General features: G+C 45.2%; 1 protein-coding gene across 1 annotated transcript in view; it reads right to left on the bottom strand.

Moving 5' to 3' along the window:
- LOC148501812 (ovostatin-like) overlaps positions 1-25,802 on the bottom strand; it is a 259,021-nt gene that overhangs the window by 37,314 nt on the left and 195,905 nt on the right. The window contains exons 23-26 of the mRNA XM_088449994.1: positions 16,703-16,780; positions 16,456-16,588; positions 16,218-16,336; positions 14,878-14,932 (exon numbers count right to left, since the gene is read on the bottom strand). Of these exons, the coding sequence (XP_088306120.1) occupies positions 14,878-14,932; positions 16,218-16,336; positions 16,456-16,588; positions 16,703-16,780 (385 nt within the window). The remainder of the gene's footprint in view (positions 1-14,877; positions 14,933-16,217; positions 16,337-16,455; positions 16,589-16,702; positions 16,781-25,802) is intronic.

The following is a 25,802-nucleotide window of genomic DNA, read 5'->3' as shown; positions in this document are numbered from 1 at the left end:
GTCTCATACTCCAAGTGACTTCCTCACATATAAGATGATCTACTAATCGTATCATAATGCACTGGATAATGCCAAACAGACATATTTCCAATCTGTTATCTCTGCCCAAGCCTCTAGCCCCAAGCGGCTTTTTAATACACTTAAATCACTTCTTAACCCTCCATCACTGAACCCAACTGCTACTATCAGTGCACAAGATCTTGCTTCCTATTTTAAGAACAAGATTGATAATATCCGAAATGAAATGGTATGATCTTCCTCAACCAGTGACCTGCTCAATTCCCTACCAGAACCCAGTGGCACATTCTCATCATTTGACCCTACTAATGAAGATGAAGTATCTACACTCCTCATCCTCCTACTCTACCTCTCCTCTTGATCATATACCCTCACAAATCAGTAAAGCTCTGTCTCCTGTGCTCATTCGACACTTAACTAAAATTTGTAATCTCTATTTTTCTACTGGTATCTTTCCATCACTGTTCAAGCATTCAGTGATCACTCCCATTTTGAGAAAACAAAATTCTGACCATAACTCTCTCTCAAATTACCATCCTATCTCCCAGCTACCTTGCCTCTCCAAGCTACTGGAAAGACTTGCCTACACTTGCGTCACAAACTTTCTTAATGCCCACAACTTATTGGACCCACTTCAGTCAAGTTTTCGGTCTCAACACTCCACTGACAGAGCAGTGACTAAGGTAGTAAATGATCTGGTCACTGCCAAGGCTAAAGGCCATTATTCACTTCTAATTCTTCTAGATCTCGATGCTGCCTTTGACACTGTTGACCACACTCTTCTCATACAAACACTACAATCCCTAGGTATTCAAGACACAGCCCTTTCTTGGTTCTCATCCTACCTATCTAATAGCTCTTTCACTGTTTGCCTTTCTGATTCTACCTCCACTTCGCTACCTCTATCAGTTGGAGTACTACAAGGTTCAGTATTAGGTCCTCTGCTTTTCTCAATATATACCACCTCTCTTGGCAAACTGGTTTTAAGTATCATCTGTACGTGGATGATACTCAAATTTACCTATTGTCCCCAGATTTGTCACCATCTGTGCTGGTCCGTGCCACTGAATGTCTCTCTGCCATTTCATCTTGGATGTCATCTCGCCACCTCAAACTTAATATATCCAAAACAAAATTAATTATATTTCCACCGGCCAGCAGTAATTACCAACTTGATATCTCTATTACTGTTGACAACTCGACAATCAACCACACGCCACAAGCTCGCTCCCTAGGTGTCATCCTTGACTCTGAACTGTTTTTTGTTCCCCACATTGTATCTGTCTCTAAATCCTGTTACATACATCTAAAAAACATAGCCAAAATTTGACTATATCTTACGCAAAAACTCTAATACATGCACTCATTATTTCCCGCATTGACTATTGCAATAGTCTCCTTATTGGTCTTCCCAAAAACAGGCTCTCCCCACTACAATGCATTTTGAATGCAGCTGCGAGGTTGATCTTTCTCACCAAATGTTCAGTGTCTGCTGATCCACTCTGTCAGTCCCTCCATTGGCTGCCGGTCTTCTACCGTATTCAATGTAAAATACTTACACTCACACAAAGCTATTAACCAAACCACACCAAGATACATCTCTACACTTATCTCAAATTATCTTCCAACCCGACATCTCCGCTCTGCACAAGATCTGCGTCTCTCATCCCCCCGCATTACTTGTTCCCATGCACGGTTACAGGACTTTGTTTGGGCTGCACCCACCCTGTGGAATGCCCTCCCATGCACAATAAGACTTTCCACTAGTTTCCAAATATTCAAGTGTTCTCTGAAAACTCACCTCTTTAGACAAGCACATCAGATTCCAGGACCACCCACCTAACCTTTTATAGCTCCCTATCTAACTCTCTTCTTATAGTAAACACCTATCACATCTTCTATTTCTTCAATTTTACATCCTCCTAACCCTGGGCCAACTTTCCAGTGTGATTGGATTATACAGCCTGCCAAGAACATCTGCGATCGGGCTGGACCAATTTGCAATATGTAGCACCTACCCTAGAGATTGTAAGCTTGCGAGCAGGGCCCTCTTACCCTTATGTATGTCTTTTATGTATATATGTTTTTTACAACCCAGTATAATGTTAAAGTGGATTCAAATTGTAAAGAGCAATGGAATTTGCTGCACTATATAAGAAACTGTTAATAAATAAATAAAATAAATAATAATTAATTTGTTATCAATTTTACAGTCAGGGGATGCACCAACTATCAACTACTGTATCAATTCTTCAATCCTCAAGGGTATCCCAACCATCATCTTTGCACAGTCCTCAACTCTATTAATAATTATATCAATCAGTTTTGAGCTAGCAAGCTGGATGCAACCTTTTGGCCCTTTAACTAGATGAAAAAAAAATCAATATTGTGAGCTGTGAGGTGGTCAAAATTGACTGGAAACGAGTGGAAATAAATGTTATTGAGGTTATTAATACAGTAGGAACAAAAAAAGGCCCATTTTATGTGATTTTAGCTGTTTTTTTTATTTTCTAAGAAAAAATCCAGATCCAAAACCAAAACCCGAAAACAAAACACGGAGGTAAGGTTTTGTCAAAACCAATCCAGATCCAAAACCAGGGGAGATCCAGATCCAAAACCAAAACACGGGACTCGGCGCACATCCCTAGTTTAGGTTTAAATTGTGAATACGGTACATCCACAGGAACTATGATCGGCTTCCCGTCCAAGAGCTGTAGCTGCTGTGATTGGCCTGAGCCACTGTACTTTTAGATTTCTTTAAAACTGCTCCATCCATATAAAAGTAGAGGTCAATCACAGAAGCCACAGTTATGGGGTGAAAAAAGGGGCATCGGAACGACTTTATGTTGAGGAGGGAGGGCGCAACATAAAATTGTTCTGACAGTTTAGCAGGTCTAATTTTCCAATCGGAAATAGCCAGTACCCCCAGCAGCAAATATCAGTAAATATTCCCCAAGTGTGAAGAAGAGAGAGAGAGAGAGAGAGCTGGGAGACAATAGAGAGCTGGAGAAGGGAAAGAACTGCTCACATGTGCTGTTTGAGAGATAATGGCAGGCGCAGTTATGCAGAACCAAGCGCAGCGGAAAGAGTAGAAATTTGATTCGCTGACAGCATTGGAACCTGTGCAGCTAAGAGCACTGAGGTCATTGTTAGTTTGTTTAAATGTATCGAGTACTGTAATGTAGACTGTTTCATAAAATAAAACCTTTCTTATTTGTCAAGAACATTGCTACTACGGGTGTGCACTGGCCACTTTTCGTGTTTTGTGTTTTGGTTTTGGATCTGGATCTTTCTTCGTGTTTTGGATCTGGACTGGTTTTGCCAAAACCACCCTTCCGTGTTTTGGGTTCTGGGTTTTGTGTTTTGGATCTGTATTTTTTTTTTTAAAAAGCATAAAAACAGCTAAAATCACAGAATTTGTGGGTTTTTCTGCTCCTATGCTATTATTAACCTCAATAACCTTAATTTCCACTCATTTCCAGTCTATTCTGAACACCTCACACCTCACAATAGTGTTTTTATGTCCAAAAGGTTGCACCGTGGTAGCTGGATGACTATGCTAAGCGACACGAGTGGGCGGCACAAACACGAGACCCATCTAGGAGTGATACTGCAGTGGCAGACAGGATGGCAGTTTGAAAAACTAGGCCTCAAACTGTACATAATGCAAAGAAAAAAAAGAGGTGCAAGATGGAATTGTCCTTGGGCCCTCCCACCCACCCTTATGTTGTATAAACAGGACATGCATACTTTAACAAACCAATCATTTCAGCGCCAGGGACTGCCACACAACTGTGGCTGAAATTATTGGTTCGTTTGGGCCCCCACAAAACAAGCTGGCAATTAATCTGTCCCTGCACAAACTGGCTCTACGGAGGCAAGATCCTGACTAAGGAGGAAATTGACGAGGAGGGAGTTGACGGTGTGGTTTGCAGGCGCTTGGATACAACAGGACAACGGGATTTAGGTGTCACTGGACTGCTTACGGTCTTAGCCAAAGTTTCTGAACTTGACAGTAACTTTTTATGAACGCGCTGCAGGTGCCGTATAAGGGAGGATGTTCCTAGGTGATTAACGTCCCTACGCCTACTTATTTCACCTTTACATATGGTACATATGGCAAGACAGTTGTTGTCCGGATTTAGATAGAAATATTGCCAGACCAAAGAGGAGGAATGTTTGGTCTTCTGCCCAGGAATGACTGTGATGGGCCTTTTCATCCCACGGACAACAACTGTCTCCCCTGGAGCCTGATTTAAACAAACCACATCACAATTAGAATCCTCCTCACCAACTTCCTCCTCAGCACCAGCTACACCAGTATCCTCATCCTGTTGTACTTCAACAGTGACATCTTCAATTTGCATATCAGCAAGTGGACTGTGGGTGCTCCTTTCAGCACTTGCAGGGGGCGTGCAAATGGTGGAAAGAGCCACCTCTTCCCGTCCAGTGCTGGGAAGGTCAGGCATCGCAACCGCCATTTCATTTGGACTCTCCTTGGGGATTTGTGATATCTTCGTAGAACGCACAGTTCTTCGCTGTGCTTTTGCCAGCTTAACTCGTTTGATTTTTTTAGCGGGAGGAGGGCTTCCATCGTCATGTGAAGCTGGACTACTAGTCATGAACATAGGGAAAGACCTTAGCCGTTCCTGCCACTCTGTGTCGTAAATGGCATATTGGCAAGTTTACGTTTCTCTTCAGATGATTTAAATGTTTTTTTTAAGGTCATTTTCCTGAACTTTGTCATTTGGGATTGTATATGCCCTCTACTATGACATTGGGCATCGGCCATGGCAGACGACCTTGATGGCATGTTATCGTCTATGTCATGACTAGTGGCAGCAGCAACAGCACTAGGAGGAAGTGGTTCTTGATCTTTCCCTATTTCATTTTTATAGGAGAAAGTTTGGTCCTCCATTTATGTTATATTGATATATACGTGCGGCTAAGGCGCACACAAACACAGAAAATAACATTTTATTTTTGTTGGAGACTAGTGCACTTTGTGGGTTACACCACCCTTTAAGAAATGAGCCAGCCGGCTCTTTACTTATGGGACACAGGCGCATACTTGGCACTGCTCCTTTGTTGATGCACGTGCAGCCACAGTGCACACAATTCATAACGACAAAAAAAGAAGAATTTTTTATTCTTTGTGGAGCACACTTTGAGGGTTACACCACCCTTTAACAGAGAGATGCACGCTTGGTGCTGCTGCTTTGAGGATGCACGTACACTGCAGACAATTCACAAACACAGAAGAAAATGTTTTATTTTTGTTGGAGTGCACTTTGGTGGTTACACTACCCTTTAACAGACAGACGCACGCTTGGTGCTGCTGCTTTGAGGATGCACGTACAGTGCAGACAATTCACAAATACAGAAGAAAATATTTTATTTTTGTTGGAGTGCACTTTGGGGGTTACACCACCCTTTAACAGACAGACGCACGCTTGTCGCTGCTGCTTTGAGGATGCAGGTGCAGCTACAGCCCACACAATTCACAAACACAGAAGAAAATGTTTTATTTTTGTTGGAGTGCACTTTGGTGGTTACACTACCCTTTAACAGACAGACGCACGCTTGGCGCTGCTGCTTTGAGGATGCACGTACAGTGCAGACAATTAACAAACACAGAAGAAAATATTTTATTTTTGTTGGAGTGCACTTTGGGGGTTACACCACCCTTTAACAGACAGACGCACGCTTGTCGCTGCTGCTTTGAGGATGCAGGTGCAGCTACAGCCCACACAATTCACAAAGACAGAAATAAAAGGAGAATTTAAAATTTTTTGTGGAGCGCACTTTGAGGGTTACACCACCCTTTAGTGGACAAGCCAGCCGGCCCTTTACTTATGGGACACAGTCGCACGCTTGGCGCTGCTCCTTTGTTGATGCACATGCAGCCACAGTGCACACAATTCTCAAACACAGAAAATATTTTTTTATTTGGTTTGGAGTGCACCTTGGGGGTTACAGCACCTTTTAACGGTCAAGCCAGCTGACCCTTTACCTATGACATAGGCGCACGCTTGGCGCTACTTTGTTGATGCACATGCAGCTATTGCACACACAATTCACAAACACAAAAAAATATATTTTTTTATTTTTTTTGGAGTGCACTTTGGGGGTTACAGCAGCTTTTAACGGTCAAGCCATCCGGCCCTTTACCTATGACACAGGCACACGCTTGGCGCTACTTTGTTGATGCACGTGTGGCTACTGCGCACACAATTCACAAACACAGAAAAAATATTAATTTTTTTTGCACTTGGGGAGAGCACCCCTGATGGACAGAGCACCCCCTGGACAACACTACAGCACCCCTTTAGGACTGGGACACTGCACAGGACTTTGGAGTGGACACAGCCCCTATGGACAACTGACTGCACAACACAGTCCAGCCAGCCCCTAAGGACTTTGGAGGAGTGGACACAGCCCCTATGGACAACAGCAGCACAGCACAACACAGCCAGCCCCTATGGACTTTGGATGAGTGGACACAGCCCCTATGGAAAACAGCAGCACAGCACAACACTACACTGCACTACACTACACTACACAGCCCAGCCAGCCCTAACTCCCACCCTCCCTCTTCACTGTCAACAGCCGAGTCAGAAAATGGCGCCGACGCGGGTACCTTATATAGAATCCAAAACACGCGAGACTCGGAAGGCGGGATGATGACGTTTTGCCTCGATTTCAGATCCGAGTCAGGCGGGAAAAGTCGAGCCTGGCTCGGATTGGCCTCAGATAGGGGGTGCTGGGGGGGGGTTCGGATTTCAGAAATCCGAACCCGCTCACCCCTAATTTCTACAAAGCATATACTATATACAACATTATTATATACCACCAGATGTGAACCCGTCCTACGATGGGCCTTCCCTGCTCCGCCCACTTTCACTCCTCCATCCTTGACCCCTGTCCTCTGTCCTACCTCCGTACCGCTCCACTTTCATTTTCTGTCCCATCTCTGCCTTATGGTGCGTACACACGGAACAACTTGAACAACGAATGATATCGTTGATAGATCTCCCTCCAATTTTCTGTAGTGCAGGTCAAACGATTTTGGTTGTACACACTGTTAGAGATCTATGATAGACTTTGGGTGTACACACTGATAGAGATCTATGATAGACATTGGGTGTACACACTGATAGATATCTATGATAGACAACAGGTGTACACACTGATAGATATGTATGATAGACAATAGGTGTATACACTGATGGATATCTATGATAGACAATAGGTGTACACACTGATAGATTTCTATGATAGACATTGGGTGTGCACACTGATAGATATCTATGATAGACATTAGGTGTACACACTTATAGATATCTATGATAGACATTAGGTGTACACACTGATAGATATCTATGATAGACATTAGGTGTGCACACTGATAGATATGTATGATAGACAATAGGTGTACACACTGATAGATATCTATGATAGACATTGGGTGTGCACACTGATAGATATGTATGATAGACATTAGGTGTGCACACTGATAGATATCTATGACAGACATTGGGTGTACACACTGATAGATATCTATGATAGACATTGGGTGTACACACTGATAGATATCTATGATAGACATTAGGTGTACACACTGATAGATATCTATGATAGACAATAGGTGTACACACTGATAGATATGTATGATAGACATTGGGTGTACACACTGATAGATATCTAAGATAGACATTAGGTGTACACACTGATAGATATCTATGATAGACAATAGGTGTACACACTGATAGATATCTATGATAGACAATAGGTGTACACACTGATAGATATCTAAGATAGACAATAGGTGTACACACTGATAGATATGTATGATAGACATTATGTGTACACACTTATAGATATCTATGATAGACATTAGGTGTACACACTGATAGATATGTATGATAGACATTAGGTGTACACACTTATAGATATCTATGATAGACATTGGGTGTACACACACTGATATATATCTATGATAGACAATAGGTGTACACACTGATAGATATCTATGATAGACATAGGGTGCACACACTGATAGATATCTAAGATAGACATTAGGTGTACACACTGATAGATATCTATGATAGACAATAGGTGTACACACTAGGGGTGTGCACCGGCCACTTTTCGTGTTTTGTGTTTTGGTTTTGGATCTGGATCTTTCTTCGTGTTTTGGATCTGGATTGGTTTTGCCAAAACCACCCTTCCGTGTTTTGGGTTCTGGGTTTTGTGTTTTGGATCTGTATTTTTTTTTTAAAAAGCATAAAAACAGCTAAAATCACAGAATTTGTTGGTTTCTCTGCTCCTATGCTATTATTAACCTCAATAACCTTAATTTCCACTCATTTCCAGTCTATTCTGAACACCTCACACCTCACAATAGTGTTTTCATGTCCAAAAGGTTGCACCGAGGTAGCTGGATGACTATGCTAAGCGACACGAGTGGGCGGCACAAACACGTGACCCATCTAGGAGTGACACTGCAGTGGCAGACAGGATGGCAGTTAGAAAAACTAGGCCCCAAACTGTACATAATGCAAAGAAAAAAAAGAAGTGCAAGATGGAATTGTCCTTGGGCCCTCCCACCCACCCTTATGTTGTATAAACAGGACATGCACACTTTAACAAATCAATCATTTCAGCGCCAGGGTCTGCCACACAACTGTGGCTGAAATGATTGGTTCGTTTGGGCCCCCACAAAACAAGCTGGCAATTAATGTGTCCCTGCACAAACTGGCTCTACGGAGGCAAGATGTCATCCTCATCCTCCTCATCCACCGATTCCTCACCCTCTTCAGTGTGTACATCCTCATCCTCACAAAGTATTAACTCGTCCCCACTTGAATCCACCACCACAGGTCCCTCTGTACCTTCTGGAGGCTGGTCTCCCTGGAAGAGCTGATAATTCATTTTGATGAACATCATCTTCTCCACATTCTGTGGAAGCAACCTCCTACGCCTTTCGCTGACAAGGTTCCCGGCTGCACTAAACACTCTTTCGGAGTACACACTGGAGGGGGGGCAACTCAGGTAAAATAGAGCCAGCTTGTACAGGGGCCTCCAAATTGCCTCTTTTTCCTGCCAGTACAGGTATGGACTGTCTGACATGCCTACTTGGATGCTGTCACCGATGTAATCCTCCACCATTCTGTCAATGGTGACAGTATCATATGCAGTGACAGTAGACATGTCAAAAATTGTTGCCAGGTCCTTCAGTCCGGACCAGATGTCCAAACTTGGTCCTGCCTGCCCTGCATCACCGCCAGCGGGTTGCTTAGGATACCTAAGTTTTTTCCTGGCAGCCCCAGTTGCGGGAGAAAATGAAGAAGGAGCCGTTGACGTGTCACGTTCCGCTTCAGCTGACAGTGTGTTCACCAGCAGGTCTTTGCACCTCTGCAGGCTTGTGTCGGCCGGAAAGAGAGACACCACATAGGCTTTAAACCTAGGATCAAGCACGGTGGCCAAAATGTAGTGGTCTGATTTCAACAGATTGACCACCCTGGAATCCTGGCAAAGCGAATGAAGGGCTTCATCCACAAGTCCCACATGACGAGCAGAATCGCTCCATCTTAGCTCCTCCTTCACTTTCTCCAGCTGCTTCTGCAAAAGCCTGATGAGGGGAATGACCTGACTCAAGCTGGCTGTGTCTGAACTGACTTCACGTGTGGCAAGTTCGAAGGGCTGGAGAACCTTGCACAACACGGAAATCATTCTCCACTGCGCTTGAGTCAGGTGCATACCCCCTCCTTTGCCTATGTCATAGGTGGATGTATAGGCTTGTATGGCCTTTTGCTGCTCCTCCATCCTCTGAAGCATATAGAGGGTTGAGTTCCACCGCGTCACAACCTCTTGCTTCAGGTGATGGCGGGGCAGGTTCAAGAGTGTTTGCTGGCGCTCCAGTCTTTGGCACGCAGTCGCTGAATGGCGAAAGTGTCCAGAAATTTTTCGGGCCACCCAAAGCGTCTCCTGCACGCCCCTGTCGCTTTTCAGAAAATTCTGCACCACCAAGTTTATTGTGTGAGCAAAACATGGGACGTGCTGGAATTTGCCCAGATGTAATGCCCACACAATATTGGTGGCGTTGTCAGATATCACAAATCCCCAGGAGAGTCTAAGTGGGGTAAGCCACTGGGCGATGATTTCCCTCAGTTTCTCTAAGAGGTTGTCGGCGGTGTGCCTCTTACTGAAACCGGTGATACACAGCGTAGCCTGCCTTGTAACGAGCTGGCGTTTCTGAGATGCTGCTACTGGTGACGCTGCTACTGTTGCTGCGTAAGGTGATAAATCTACCCAGTGGGCTGTCACAGTCATATAGTCCTTAGTCTGCCCTGTTCCACTTGTCCACATGTCCGTGGTTAAGTGGACATTGTATACAACGGCATTTTTCAGGACACTTTTTCTGATGTTTCTGTACAGTCTCGGTATCGCCTGCCTAGTGAAGTGGAATCTAGACGGGATTTGGAACCGGGGACACACTACCTCCATCAATTGTCTAAATCCCACTGCACTAATGGCGGATACCGGACGCACGTCTAACACCAACATAGCAGTCAAGGCCTCAGTTATACGTTTTGCTTCAGGATGACTGCTGTCGTACTTCATCCTCCTCGCTAAGGACTGTTGGAGGGTCAATTGTTTAGTAAAAGTAGTGGTGTTCCTACTTCCTCTCTGGGATGATGAACGACTCCCAGCAGCAGCAACAGCAGCAGCGGCAGCAGTAGGCGTAGCAATGCAGGATCCTCCAGAGGAATCCCGGATAGGAGAGTCAGTCATGCCAGTGACATGGCCTGCAGGACTACTTCCGATCCTGACTAAGGAGGAAATTGACGAGGAGGGAGTTGACGGTGTGGTTTGCAGGCGCTTGGATACAACAGGACAACGGGATTTAGGTGTCCCTGGACTGCTTACGGTCTTAGCCAAAGTTTCTGAACTTGACAGTAACTTTTTATGAACGCGCTGCAGGTGCCGTATTAGGGAGGATGTTCCTAGGTGGTTGACGTCCCTACCCCTACTTATTTCACCTTTACATATGGTACATATGGCAAGACAGTTGTTGTCCGGATTTGGATAGAAATATTGCCAGACCAAAGAGGTGGAATGTTTGGTCTTCTGCCCAGGCATGACCGTGATGGGCTTTTTCATCCCACGGACAACAACTGTCTCCCCCGGAGCCTGATTTAAACAAACCACATCACCATCAGAATCCTCCTCGCCAACTTCCTCCTCAGCGCCAGCTACACCAGTATCCTCATCCTGTTGTACTTCAACAGTGACATCTTCAATTTGCATATCAGCAAGTGGACTGTGGGTGCTCCTTTCAGCACTTGCAGGGGGCGTGCAAATGGTGGAAAGAGCCACCTCTTCCCGTCCAGTGCTGGGAAGGTCAGGCATCGCAACCACCACCACACTTGGACTCTCCTTGGGGATTTGTGATATCTTCTTAGAAAGCACAGTTCTTCGCTGTGCTTTTGCCAGCTTAACTCTTTTGATTTTTTTAGTGGGAGGAGGGCTTCCATCGTCATGTGAAGCTGAACCACTAGTCATGAACATACTAGGGATCGACCTTAGCCGTTCCTTGCCACTCCGTGTCGTAAATGGCATATTGGCAAGTTTACGTTTCTCTTCAGCTGATTTAAATGTCTTTTTCAAGGTCATTTTCCTGAACTTTGCCATTTGGGATTGTATGTGCCCTCTACTATGACATTGGGCATCGGCCTTGGCAGACGACGTTGATGGCATGTTATCGTCTATGTCATGACTAGTGGCAGCAGCTTCAGCACTAGGAGGAAGTGGTTCTTGATCTTTCTCTATTTTATTTTTATCGGAGAAAGTTTGGTCCTCCATTTCTGTTATATCGATTTGATATATACGTGCGGCTAAACACAGAAAATAATTTTTTTTTTGGTTTGGACTGGAGTGTACTTTGTGGGTTACAGCACCCTTTAACGGTCAAGCCAGCCGGCCCTTTACTTATGACACAGGCGCACTCTTGGCACTACTTTGTTGATGCACGTGCGGCTACTGCGCACACAATTCACAAACACAGAAAATAATTTTTTTTTGGTTTGGACTGGAGTGTACTTTCGGGGGTTACAGCACCCTTAACGGTCAAGCCAGCCGGCCCTTTACTTATGACACAGGCGCACGCTTGGCACTACTTTGTTGATGCACGTGCGGCTACTGCGCACACAATTCACAAACACAGAAAATAATATTTTTTTTGGTTTGGACTGGAGTGTACTTTGGGGGTTACAGCACCCTTTAACGGTCAAGCCAGCCGGCCCTTTACTTATGACACAGGCGCACGCTTGGCACTACTTTGTTGATGCACGTGCGGCTACTGCGCACACAATTCACAAACACAGAAAATAATTTTTTTTTTGGTTTGGACTGGAGTGTACTTTGTGGGTTACAGCACCCTTTAACGGTCAAGCCAGCCGGCCCTTTACTTATGACACAGGCGCACGCTTGGCACTACTTTGTTGATGCACGTGCGGCTACTGCGCACACAATTCACAAACACAGAAAATATTTTTTTTTTGGTTTGGACTGGAGTGTACTTTCGGGGGTTACAGCACCCTTAACGGTCAAGCCAGCCGGCCCTTTACTTATGATACAGGCGCACGCTTGGCACTACTTTGTTGATGCACGTGCGGCTACTGCGCACACAATTCACAAACACAGAAAATAATTTTTTTTTGGTTTGGACTGGAGTGTACTTTCGGGGGTTACAGCACCCTTTAACGGTCAAGCCATCCGGCCCTTTACTTATGACACAGGCGCACGCTTGGCTCTACTTTGTTGATGCACGTGCGGCTACTGCGCACACAATTCACAAACACAGAAAATAATTTTTTTTTTGGTTTGGACTGGAGTGTACTTTCGGGGGTTACAGCACCCTTAACGGTCAAGCCAGCCGGCCCTTTACTTATGACACAGGTGCACGCTTGGCACTACTTTGTTGATGCACGTGCGGCTACTGCGCACACAATTCACAAACACAGAAAATAATTTTTTTTTTGGTTTGGACTGGAGTGTACTTTCGGGGGTTACAGCACCCTTAACGGTCAAGCCAGCCGGCCCTTTACTTATGACACAGGCGCACGCTTGGCACTACTTTGTTGATGCACGTGCGGCTACTGCGCACACAATTCACAAACACAGAAAATAATTTTTTTTTTGGTTTGGACTGGAGTGTACTTTCGGGGGTTACAGCACCCTTAACGGTCAAGCCAGCCGGCCCTTTACTTATGACACAGGCGCACGCTTGGCACTACTTTGTTGATGCACGTGCGGCTACTGCGCACACAATTCACAAACACAGAAAATAATTTTTTTTTTGGTTTGGACTGGAGTGTACTTTCGGGGGTTACAGCACCCTTAACGGTCAAGCCAGCCGGCCCTTTACTTATGACACAGGCGCACGCTTGGCACTACTTTGTTGATGCACGTGCGGCTACTGCGCACACAATTCACAAACACAGAAAATAATTTTTTTTTGGTTTGGACTGGAGTGTACTTTCGGGGGTTACAGCACCCTTTAACGGTCAAGCCAGCCGGCCCTTTACTTATGACACAGGCGCACGCTTGGCACTACTTTGTTGATGCACGTGCGGCTACTGCGCACACAATTCACAAACACAGAAAATATATTATTTTTTTAGCACTTGGGGGGAGCGCCCCTGATGGACAGAGCACCCCCTGGACAACACTACAGCTCTCCTTTAGGACTGGGACACTGCACAGGACTTTGGAGTGGACACAGCCCCTATGGAGAACTGACTGCACAACACAGTCCAGCCAGCCCCTATGGACTTTGAAGTAGTGGACACAGCCCCTATTAACAACAGCAGCACAGCACAACACAGCCAGCCCCTATGGACTTTGAAGTAGTGGACAACAGCAGCACTACACTACACTACACTACACTACACAGCCCTAACTCCCACCCTCCCTCTTCACTGTCCACAGCCGAGTGAGAAAATGGCGCCGACGCGGGTACCTTATATAGGATCCAAAACCCGCGAGACTCGGAAGGCGGGATGATGACGTTTTGCCTCGATTTCAGATCCGAGTCAGGCGGGAAAAGTCGAGCCTGACTCGGATCGGACTCGGATCGGGGGGGCTCGGGGGGGTTCGGATTTCAGAAATCCGAACCCGCTCACCCCTAGTACACACTGATAGATATCTATGATGTATAAGTCAGTGAAGCTATCTTTTTACAGGCAAATCTTTACAAAATTGTCCAAGTTGGCCTGCATGCATGAAAGACCATAGAGATCGTTATCGTTCATGCGGGAACGCGCATCGTTGGTCGTCGTCAGGTTGGTGACTGCAAAAAAGTGAACGATAACGATATGAGCGATATTGTTCAAATCGCTCATAAAAGTCGTACCGTGTATACGCACCATTAGACAAATATTATACTGTAATTGTCTGAGTCTGTCAGCAATAGGCCGATACATAATAATTTTATTTTAACAGTATTGATGATTTCATTGCAGCACACTCATATTTTTCCTTTCTTATATCCCTATAATGTTTAAAAACTCATTTATCAATACAAATAGAAGATATATATCTGCTGAATTGGCAGTGAAAATGTTAAGTGTTGCACATCTGTGTGAGATTAGGAGATACGGTATACAGGGGGGCACAGGAATGAAAACAGCAGCACAGCTACTGCAACTGAAAAAGGTGCCGGTATACCACATACTGTATGCCAATCAGATATTTGCTTTCATTTCCTAAAGTGTACTAGAGAAATCAGAGAGTGCTATTGGTTACGCCATCAGTTACTAGAATTATCAGAATTGTCCTTAGTTGTATTCTTACCTCCTGTTACAGAGGCCAGGTAGGTGAAAGTGACTTCTCTCTTCCTTCCCTCAGGCTTGCAGAGAAATCACAGAGATAAGGTATTTACATTCAAGCAATACATTTTATATATAGTGATTTTTTTTTATATATTTTAATTCCTAAACAAAGGTTTTACTTAAACTGGATATTACAATGCAAACATAACTGCCATATTGTGTAAGTATTTTCAAATTGTTTAATTTACAGTACAGGTTGACTCTCCCACATCCAAAATGCTTGGGACCAGGGGTATTTTGGATATCGGAATATTCCGTATTTTGGAATAATTACATACCATATTGAAATGTTTTAGGAATACGGCCCAAATCTAAACACAGAATGCATTTATGTGTTATGTACACCTTATACACACAGCCTGCAGGTAATTTTATACAGTATTTTCAATAATTTTGTGGCTCAAACAAAGTTGCGTACATACATGAAATTCATTTGTGTGTAATATACACCTTATACACACAGCCTATAAGTCATTTTATGCTTTATTGTTAATAATTTTGTGCCTTAAACAAAGTTTGTGTACAGTGAACCATCAAAAATCAAAGTTTTCACTATCTCAGTCATGCTAAAAATATTCCGTATTTCGCAATATTTGGATATGGGAGCCTCAACCTGTACCTTGGATGTCGGTGGTGGGCCATTGTGCGTGCCACGAGCCCCACAGCGAGTGAGGATTTCACTCGCTCCGGGACTCGCTACAAAACGGGGCGGCTGATCGACAGCTCGCCCCAATTTGTAGGCAGGTTGGGGGGGTGGATGCACAAACAGAGGCGTTTGTGGGTGACCCTACTGACATCACCAGTGATGTCAGTAGTGGGCTTCCTGCTCTATTAGAGCAGGAAGTCCACTCAGGCTTGCTGTAGGCGAGACCCTACCACAAGGGTCTCGACACAAGCCTGATGGTCGCGATAATCGTGACCATCACCAGAATGCACGCAAAAGCTGCCTGGAGGCGGGAAAAAAAAAACACCCTGATTCAGAGCGAGCACTCGCAAATACCGAGCGCCTCTGAATCAGGCCCTTAGTCACTCGATTTAAAGTGGCAATTATATAAAAGAAAAAATAACACGCTGGTTTTGGATTTCAAATTATTGCCTCTTTAAATCTTAATTGTCGAAATCACACTAGTGCCTGCAGCTAGCAGGCTGCTACGTACATTTGGGCCGCAGTGTGCTCCTTAATTATTCCCCTGCTGGGCAAATTTAGAGAGCTTCTATACCTTCAAAGAACAACTACTGTAGACAGGTCCTCTGTAATGTTTCGCTAGTAATGCTTCATGATACAATGAGACGGATTCTCACCTCTACAAGAAGTCTTCGCGTGATGGTGTAATTGAGGAGCTTTTGAGAGGTGTCACTCAGTCCACCACACTTATCGGAAGTTTTAACTACTCCAGCCAAGACCGTGAGATTGACAAAGCCTTTGAAGGACATTTAGGTGAAAGTTGATTAACAGGAGTGTCGACTTGGTTAGAATGGTTTCAAGCACTACGTAGCTGATAGGCACACAGTAATAAACATAGTAATCACATATACTTACCAAGTGTCTTAAAAGTGAAGGTAAAATTCAGAACGGCATTTTCCCCTGGGCATATAAGTAGCTGCCCATCTTCATCTAGGTTCTCAGGCTTATAGGTATGCTGGAAGTCCATGAAATTAGTGAGAATGGTGACCTATGAACACACACACAGAATGTCAGCTGGTTGGAGAAGGAAAGCTACAGTAGGCAACATAAAATGCGCAATGGTCCGTCTGCGCATGTGCATGACACGGGGACCCTGCAGTACCTGGAAGGCCTCGCTGAAGCCGGAAAGGCACCATGGGGTCTCCGCTGCCGGCAATGGGGCCCGCATCGCTCTCGCCATCTGATAGATGTCGAGAGCAATGTTGTAATAACAGCGGTAATCTAAGATTACCGCTGTATACTAAATACAGAAAGATGGTATAAACTCCTTTAGCGAGCGCTAAAGGGGTTATTTTTCGTTAGTAAATGGGGCCCTAGATCTGGCCATTTGGCTCTTAAAGCCCCTGCATACTAGACAATATTTTGACCGATTCCAACTCATCGGAACGACAAATCGTTGAAATCGTCAAGTGTGTACACACTATGCGCGCTCCCTCGGTGTCATTCGTGGCATCTTCAGATCTATTGTACATGCAGGAAGATCTATCAGTCTTATTAACGATTCCCCTTTTATCGTGCAGTCTATACGCACTACCGAACGACCAGGCGATATGGCTACATTAAATAGTTAACGATTTAACCACCAAACAATGGAAGATATATCATTTGGTCGCTTGTTAGATTGCACAGTGTGTATGCACTAGATCATTTGGGAAATTGTTGACGATTTTGCATCATTTGCAAGTCGTCCAGTGTGTACCCGGCTTTAGACTGCGTGAGACAGATTACATAGAGATCTGTTGTTGGGTTTGGCGAATGAGCGCACAGAAAGACAGAGGTTGACTGGCAGCCACATTTACTTTAGCACTCACAGTGAAAACTCATAGATGACCCCAACTTGCATTTACCCTTATGTGTGTATTCAGAAATATATAAAATAGCATCTCCATATGCAGTGGCGTCAGAAGGGGGTTGCGGGGGGTGCGGGCCGCACCCTGGTGTCACCCGCCGAGGGGTGACACCAAGGTGCAGGCTTCACCTCAGTGACAGGAGGCGAGTGCTGCACTGTAACATCATGTGCAGCACTCGGCCCCTGTCACAGAGAGGGAGCCTGCACTGCCCGCACCTCCGGCACCCCCATTGATAACTAAGTACTGTCTGTCTCGGGACGCGAAGCCACGCCCCCGCCTAAGTCGAGGCCACGCCCCCTTTTCGGCGGAGTGCGGGCTCCGCCGCGCTCAAGGCATCCCTCCCCGCACCGGGTGTCACCGTGGGGAGGGACGCCACTGTCCATATGCAATATTGCTGTAACCAATACATGTTTATGTTATTAAGATTAGAACAGTTACCATATGGAACAATCCAGTGATCATGCCCAGACCTATCTCCCCGCCTGCTCAGACAAATAGCAGGAGTAGATGGAGATAGGGATGGCCATCGGTATGGTCATCATCGATGGCAAAATAACAAGTGACGATCGATGCTTACCAGCTATGCTATGGATGACCATCGATGGTTTCACCAACCGATGGTGATCCCTGTTCTATGTTCAGAACCGGGGGGCGTAGCTTCATGGGTGTCAGGGGACAGAGCCACGCTCCTTGTCCTGGCACCTTGTTAAAAAAAACCATATATTCTTTTTTTTTATTTTAAAGAGGCCCCTTAGGGGCCTCTTTATCAAATCCAAAACAAGTTGGACATTTTGAACATCATGGGTATTTAACTAAGGGGTGCCGCAGCGGGAACAGAATTATTTGCTAAGGTACCCGTCTTTACAATTGCCAGTTTAGTCACAATATAGTAACCATAGGTTTCTATGCCCCATTTACCAAGCTTTTCTAAGCTCCATTAGTTAAACATTAGGACAGTGGCTCTCAAACTCGGTCCTCCGGACCCCACACAGGTCACGTTTTCCAGGTCACCCTGCAGGTGCACAGATGTATTCATTACTCACATATAAATGTAAAAGGTCACCTAGCAGGTGCACAGGTGTATTCATTACTCACTGACACATTTCCCAAGTCACCCAGCAAGTGCACAGGTGTATTCATTACTCACTGACACATTTCCCAGGTCACCCAGCAGGTGCACAGGTGTATTCATTACTCACTGACACATTTCCCAGGACACCCATCAGGTGCACAGGTGTATTCATTACTCACTGATACATTTCCCAGGTCACCCAGCAAGTGCACAGGTGTATTCATTACTCACTGACACATTTCCCAGGTCACCCAGCAGGTGCACAGGTGTATTCATTACTCACTGACACATTTCCCAGGACACCCATCAGGAGCACAGGTGTATTCATTACTCACTGACACATTTCCCAGGTCACCCATCAGGTGCACAGGTGTATTCATTACTCACTGACACATTTCCCAGGTCACCCATCAGGTGCACAGGTGTATTCATTACTCACTGACACATTTCCCAAGTCACCCAGCAGGCGCACAGGTGTATTCATTACTCACTGACACATTTCCCAGGTCACCCATCAGGTGCACAGGTGTATTCATTACTCACTGACACATTTCCCAGGTCACCCATCAGGTGCACAGGTGTATTCATTACTCACTGATACATTTCCCAGGTCACCCAGCAGGTGCACAGGTGTATTCATTACTCACTGACACATTTCCCAGTTCACCCATCAGGTGCACAGGTGTATTCATTACTCACTGATACATTTCCCAGGTCACCCAGCAGGTGCACAGGTGTATTCATTACTTACTGACACATTTCCCAGGTCACCCATCAGGTGCACAGGTGTATTCATTACTCACTGACACATTTCCCAGTTCACCCATCAGGTGCACAGGTGTATTCATTACTCACTGATACATTTCCCAGGTCACCCAGCAGGTGCACAGGTGTATTCATTACTTACTGACACATTTCCCAGGTCACCCAGCAGGTGCACAGGTGTATTCATTACTCACTGACACATTTCCCAGTTCACCCATCAGGTGCACAGGTGTATTCATTACTCACTGATACATTTCCCAGGTCACCCAGCAGGTGCACAGATGTATTCATTACTCACTGACACATTTCCCAGGTCACCCAGCAGGTGCACAGGTGTATTCATTACTCACTGACACATTTCCCAGGTCAAACACAGACAAATCTCAGGTGCACAACTCCTTGATTATATATAAATTCAATAAAATTTTGAATCAATAGAGGTTTTTAGCATAATCTTGGCCAAGGTTATGGGCCTACCCACCGGCTCCGTCGTGCGCATGCTCTGTTGGGAACATCGACCGGGTTGCGAGCGCATTGGCGCTTGCGAACGGGTCTGGATGACCACCAGAATCTCCATTAACTAAATATTCCTATCCTCTCCAGACCTCTCACCATCTGAGTCTTATTGAATTAAGGGCCTGATTCAGAGCTGGAGGCAGTGGCGATTACGGACGCAGATTGAGCGATTGCTGGCCATTGCACATGCGTTTAAGCTGCACTGCGTGCGTGCAGTGATTGCATTGTGAGTATGGATGGACAGATAAATCTGATGCAAAGTGAATGACCGGCTGACAGCATTTGGGGGGTGGTGAGGGGGGGCGTGGTCTAAAAAACGCAGGTGTGTCTGTCTGATTGAACGCTGTTACATTGGCGTACATAAAATTGCTGCACGATGTGCGTCAATGTTACCGATATTTATGCACATAAGTGATGTCGTGCACATATGAGAAGGCAGCAGTGGGCGCAATCCTGTGCTCGGGTAAGCTTTGCAACCATAACCATATTTTCGATGCGTACGAAATCGCAGCTGCGACCGCATTAGCGTCCATCAGGCCCTAAGTTAATAATATTCCCCACAGCCAGCAGTAGAGTAGTTACCGACCTAACATCTCTATTGCTGTTGGGAACACCACGGTAAAGTTTACCCCTCAAACGTGCTTTAAAGGTATCTTCTGTTATTGTTTATACTGTGTAATAAACATAGCATTGCACCTTTTCTGTTGTTCACTTCTGCGTGCACATATGAGAAGGCAGCAGTGGGCGCAATCCTGTGCTCGGGTAAGCTTTGCAACCATAACCATATTTTCGATGCGTACGAAATCGCAGCTGCGACCGCATTAGCGTCCATCAGGCCCTAAGTTAATAATATTCCCCACAGCCAGCAGTAGAGTAGTTACCGACCTAACATCTCTATTGCTGTTGGGAACACCACGGTAAAGTTTACCCCTCAAACGTGCTTTAAAGGTATCTTCTGTTATTGTTTATACTGTGTAATAAACATAGCATTGCACCTTTTCTGTTGTTCACTTCTGTGTGATCCATAAACCTATAAAGGTGCTGCGATTTACTGTGAATTGTATCATCTTGACCCCATCCCCGCTGCTTAATGACAAAAATGTCTGCATTGAGCATTGGCGGTGTGCATGGCACCACGTCACCCTTAGGGCCTGGTTCTGAGGAGCATGTACCATTGATGCTGCACGCCAGTGGCCAATGTATTCCATCTGCACATGCGTCCGAGCCGCACTGCGCATGCGCCACTATGGTTACCGCCAAGAGAGGCTGGTACAATTCCGAAGGTGTAACTGGTGGTGGGTCTTTGTAGGCACAGTGGTGGATTAGCACAGTAGTTGGTGGGCATTAAGGACGAAATCCTTTTGCTGCCAGATTAGCATAAAGACGCAGTCACGCTGCGTAAAAAAAACATAGTCATGGCTGCTATAGCGTCCACCTCTGAATCTGGCCTTTAACCTCCCAATTGACAGGTATAATTAGCAGCCATACTTTAGACATAAGCAACCCATTGTTTGAATCTTACATTGTGCTAATTCACTCACTTAACTACTAACTAGAAATAACCACACAAATACCTATGTGGATTCAAAAGAGGACACAGCCAGAATTTATTGATCAATTTGTAATTAGAAAGATGGTGGCAGTAAAAAGCAGTGCTCCAAAGGCCACAGCCCGACAATTATATGTGACTAAATAAATAAAAGGCGGATCCCCGCCCGGCACAAACTGGTCTGAGGAAATACCATTCACCCTTATTTGGCATAGTATTGGCCCCTCCCTAAGATGATGGCCCAGTCCCTCCCTAAGGTAAATGACCACTCGCCTCTATCAAAAGGCAAGTGCTACCCAGGCACTATTACACTATAATAGGCTGCCCAGGAGCACTGCTTACCGCCAAAGCTCAGTTCAAAGAGCCGAGCACCGACACCCATCAAGAAATAATTGCACACCAAGGAAGACAGGAATGTTACTAATGCAAGACTCTAGACCTGTGCCCGTGAGGTGTAACCCATTGATCCTATAAAAATCCTCTCCTTGTAAGGCAATTGAAGGTGCCAATGTAACCATCCATCCGTTAGTGACCGGACTAGATATTACATGCCAGCCTACCCTACTGCTGGCCATCTCTAATATACTATTTGCAAGTCCTTCCTAATAGCAAGTATAATTGCAATGCAATTGCCAGTACCTAGATCCTTGCCCTCAAATCGGGGGCCCAAACCTGGCTATTGCTGTCCATAAACATCTAATAAAGGCTACCTCATTGCTTGCCCCTAAAAATTAACCACTGAGTCTTTTTAGTACCTAATAAATGTGGGGCCTGAAATGCTAAAGGATGCTCATAAGTCCAATAGATACATGAATGTCCTATGACCCACACTCGACCGCTAGCATTCTTATAAACCTGCAATAAAGGTTCATCACGCCTGGATAGGCCAATACAATTTATAGAAAAACAGCCTAGCCAAGGGAAGGAAAACAATAGTTGGGGGACCCATATGAAGGTGAAAAACAGCAAAATCTCTTTTGAGGGCAAAAGCTGAAAAGCCCTTCAAAATCTCTAGCGGCAGTAGGCATAAGGCCCTTGGGTTTCCCAACAAACTCGCAAGAAGCGCTACTAACTATGCAACTTATCGCCGTGCAACTATTACCAGTAGGCCGACTACTACCATTGACGTAAATGTTTTAAGGCGTCAACGGAAGCACATGCAGCTGCCATGCAGATTGCCACCCCAATCCTGGAAAATATGTGCCAAACTGATCTAGCGGCAATTCTAAAGCAGCAAAAGTTGTGAAAAAACCTTTGTGAAGTAAAACCTAGATAATGTCGTCTGAGTGGTGTGGATGAGCCAGCATGCACTGTCTGGGGACCGTAACCCATTAAACGTACGGCCAAGCCGACTAGGTTTGGTGAAAGGGTGAGCTTTAGCTGGAATAGAGGTCCAGTGCCCTTTAGCAAACCGAACAGTTTAACAATCCATGAATAAGACACAAATATAGGTTTTACTGAAAACTTCCTTCTCAAACAACAAATCGTTGATGTCTAACTCATCTTCTTTGAGAAACAACCCACCAATTATAACGATCCCTAAATAAGCAAACCACAATGTCAAATTAAAAAGTTGTGCCTCTTACTAAGCCACTGCGATACTCGACCCTGTGACTAACGGATCCTTTAAAATTGATAGCTCAATAGGACTTCATGAAATCATTTAGAACAAGGCGCTACACTCCTGACCTCTCTCTACCTTATCTAATAAAAAACCATCAGCTCACCACCGGCGTACCAGGAAACTTTGCGAAATATGAAAATGCTAAACTGAGCTGCCGACGTGAATGCACCGCAACGACTTAGCTCGTGCCATTTCCAAACGATTCAAACAGGTATGCCTGGATTGGCGAACCTCCTTTACCCTCGTAAGCCAAGAAACCCTTTATAACATAACGAGCCGTCAACTAAATCTACAGTGTACGCGGAGCCAAGGACGTCAAAACAAAACTACTAGCCGATATTAACAGGACCAGAGTAAGCCGTGTATCTCAGCAAAAAAAGGGGGAAGGCCAGCCCCCGAAACCCAATCCATGAACCATGAGACAAGTACATCTTTTGCCCCGTATTCCACTCCCGAAAAGTGACGTGCCCTACACATATATGCTCGGGCTCAAACACACAACCAGGTGATAAAACGCCTAAACAAAAAACGCAAAGCCGGAAGGAACTCAGGACCTCATTCAGAGTCGGTCGTTGCGGCCGCACGGTCGTACGGGAAAAGGGGCCGGATATGCAAATGATACACTCGCATGTTGCGTCCTTAAGATCGGATCGTTAGCTGGCCGACCAAGGGGAGGAAGCGGCCAGAAGAGAAAAAAATACGCCCCCTTCTCGTACGCATTACACGTCATCTCCAGGCATATAAGGATTAATCTAGACCATCGGGAACCATCGGAGCTGGTCGTAGAGCTTAAGGTTGACCATACCCTCTCTTAAGCACTACGATCAGGTCAGTGTACAAACCACCCATGTCACATGTGCCATGACACTACTTTGTTAATTATGCACTCCCATAAAACGCCGTTCGCATAATTAGGCACGCTTGCGTTTGGATCTCCACTCCTCCGTTTTCAAGCACCTTCCCCTGTTACCACCCACAAACGCCTCATTCTGTCACTCAAACTACCGACCTGGCTGTGTTCAAGGAGAGAGACATTTCTGATTGTAGCAGCTAGTTTACGCACGCGCATTGCGAACTTTACGCATGCGCAGTTCAGCGAACATCGGTGGCGTACGACCGTGCGGCCGCAAAGACCAACTTTGAATGAGGTCCTCAGCCCTGTAAATTTTGATAGCATGAACTACCTAAATATCGCTGCATAACCTAATCCTACTGCTGCCGAGCCTGGTAGCTCGGATTTTTTGGCTACAACTGTGAAAAAATGCATACTGGCAGCTATATCTTACCACATACATGTTTCCTGCCAAATTCTCGCGCACTGTCCCCACCGACAACTTCCCATAAACTATGGAGCTAGACGCATCCTTAAACAAATGAAACCTGTAATTGTCAACCTGAGCAGGTAGTCTATTCTAACTCCAGTGAACTCCCGTAACATAAACCACCAAACATGCTGGACCTCCCACAAGTCCTGAGACAAGCGAAAATGGTGAAATTTTAACCCCTGGCTATGGAGCGGTGCAAATGATGCCAATTTCCTGCCCATGGGTATTACTCTACAATCAACGTTCTTATCCTAAAAAACTATTGCAATTGCTTTAGAGACGCTTCCACAATAATTCCCCAATTCACCAACTTTAAACCAAAGGCAATCGGAAAAGACCTACTGTACCAAATTGTCGATATCTATCCCCGGATAGGACGAACGTTCAAACAGAAACTTCAGTTACGTTGCGAGAAATCGGTACACCTAGAATCGATACAAACCGCCTGTAAAGAAAAAGTAATTCTTGCTAGCTAAAAAATCACCGAGTGCCCCCACTACCAATTAAGCAACCTAAGCCTTGGTCTGCCCTGACATGCACGTGCTTGCCCGCACCATTGCTAAATTGAGCTGCCACATTTGACACTGGAAAGAACTTATCCACAGAATAATTTCCAGCGACTCAAAATTCCCGAACACAGAAAAGATACGGCGAGAAAGCGGCAATAAACAAAAAGTATACGATATTCCCACTTTTTTATTATATATATTTTTATTTAGGTGAGCTCGTTCCAAAGACTTTGCACCCCTTCCAGTTCCTTGCTCGAGGATTGATAAAATTCATGGCAAACTGCCGAACTAACGCGTCCTTGATGGATCATCGTTCTGGGTAGAAAAGCTGCAGAATAAATCTAAACTTGCCCATCACCATCATAGGTACAAACCCCAATGGCGAAGTGCAAGATGATAAAGGGCCACACATGTGCCCCAACCTCTGCTACCAAACTACTCCTATCAAATCCTGGGTTATTGCGTATGGGTTGACGGTTCCGTTGGGAATACGACATATATAGTGTGTGTTAAAAACAAACGAAAACCCAAATTCACAACCACCTAACATTATGTAATACCCCCTCGCTATTCGTTCTGATATCCCCATGACCCACTCCTGTACCACCAATGCAGCTATATTCTGTCCGATGGCCGTCACCATACAGCATGCACCTACGTACAACTTTCTATTACACTGGGCATTAATTAACGCATAGCCTTCACCGCGCCCGTTACTTGAGGTACTTGGACCAGCTGGATGGTACTGCCTCCAGGCCAATGAGAAAACCCATAGATATGCAGGACTGCCGAGTAACCTTCAACCAAAAAACTCCACATTGTTGGATCCCGAAATGAAACTGCGAATACGAACAAGCCGGCTAACCAAATCAGGGATGACTGACTGTAACCGACCCCAAAATGCTAACAAGGCCTTCGTCCGAAACAAACAGAGAGAACGTACAAACTCCACGTAGATAGGACCTTGTTGGGATTCAAACCTGAACCCTCGG

The sequence above is a fragment of the Taudactylus pleione genome, unplaced genomic scaffold, assembly GCF_031769625.1.
Source record: "Taudactylus pleione unplaced genomic scaffold, aTauple2 ptg000502l, whole genome shotgun sequence".
NCBI classification, from domain to species: Eukaryota; Metazoa; Chordata; class Amphibia; order Anura; family Myobatrachidae; genus Taudactylus; species Taudactylus pleione.
Note: the sequence above shows the minus strand (reverse complement) of the source record. Positions and strands in the feature narration are given on the sequence as shown.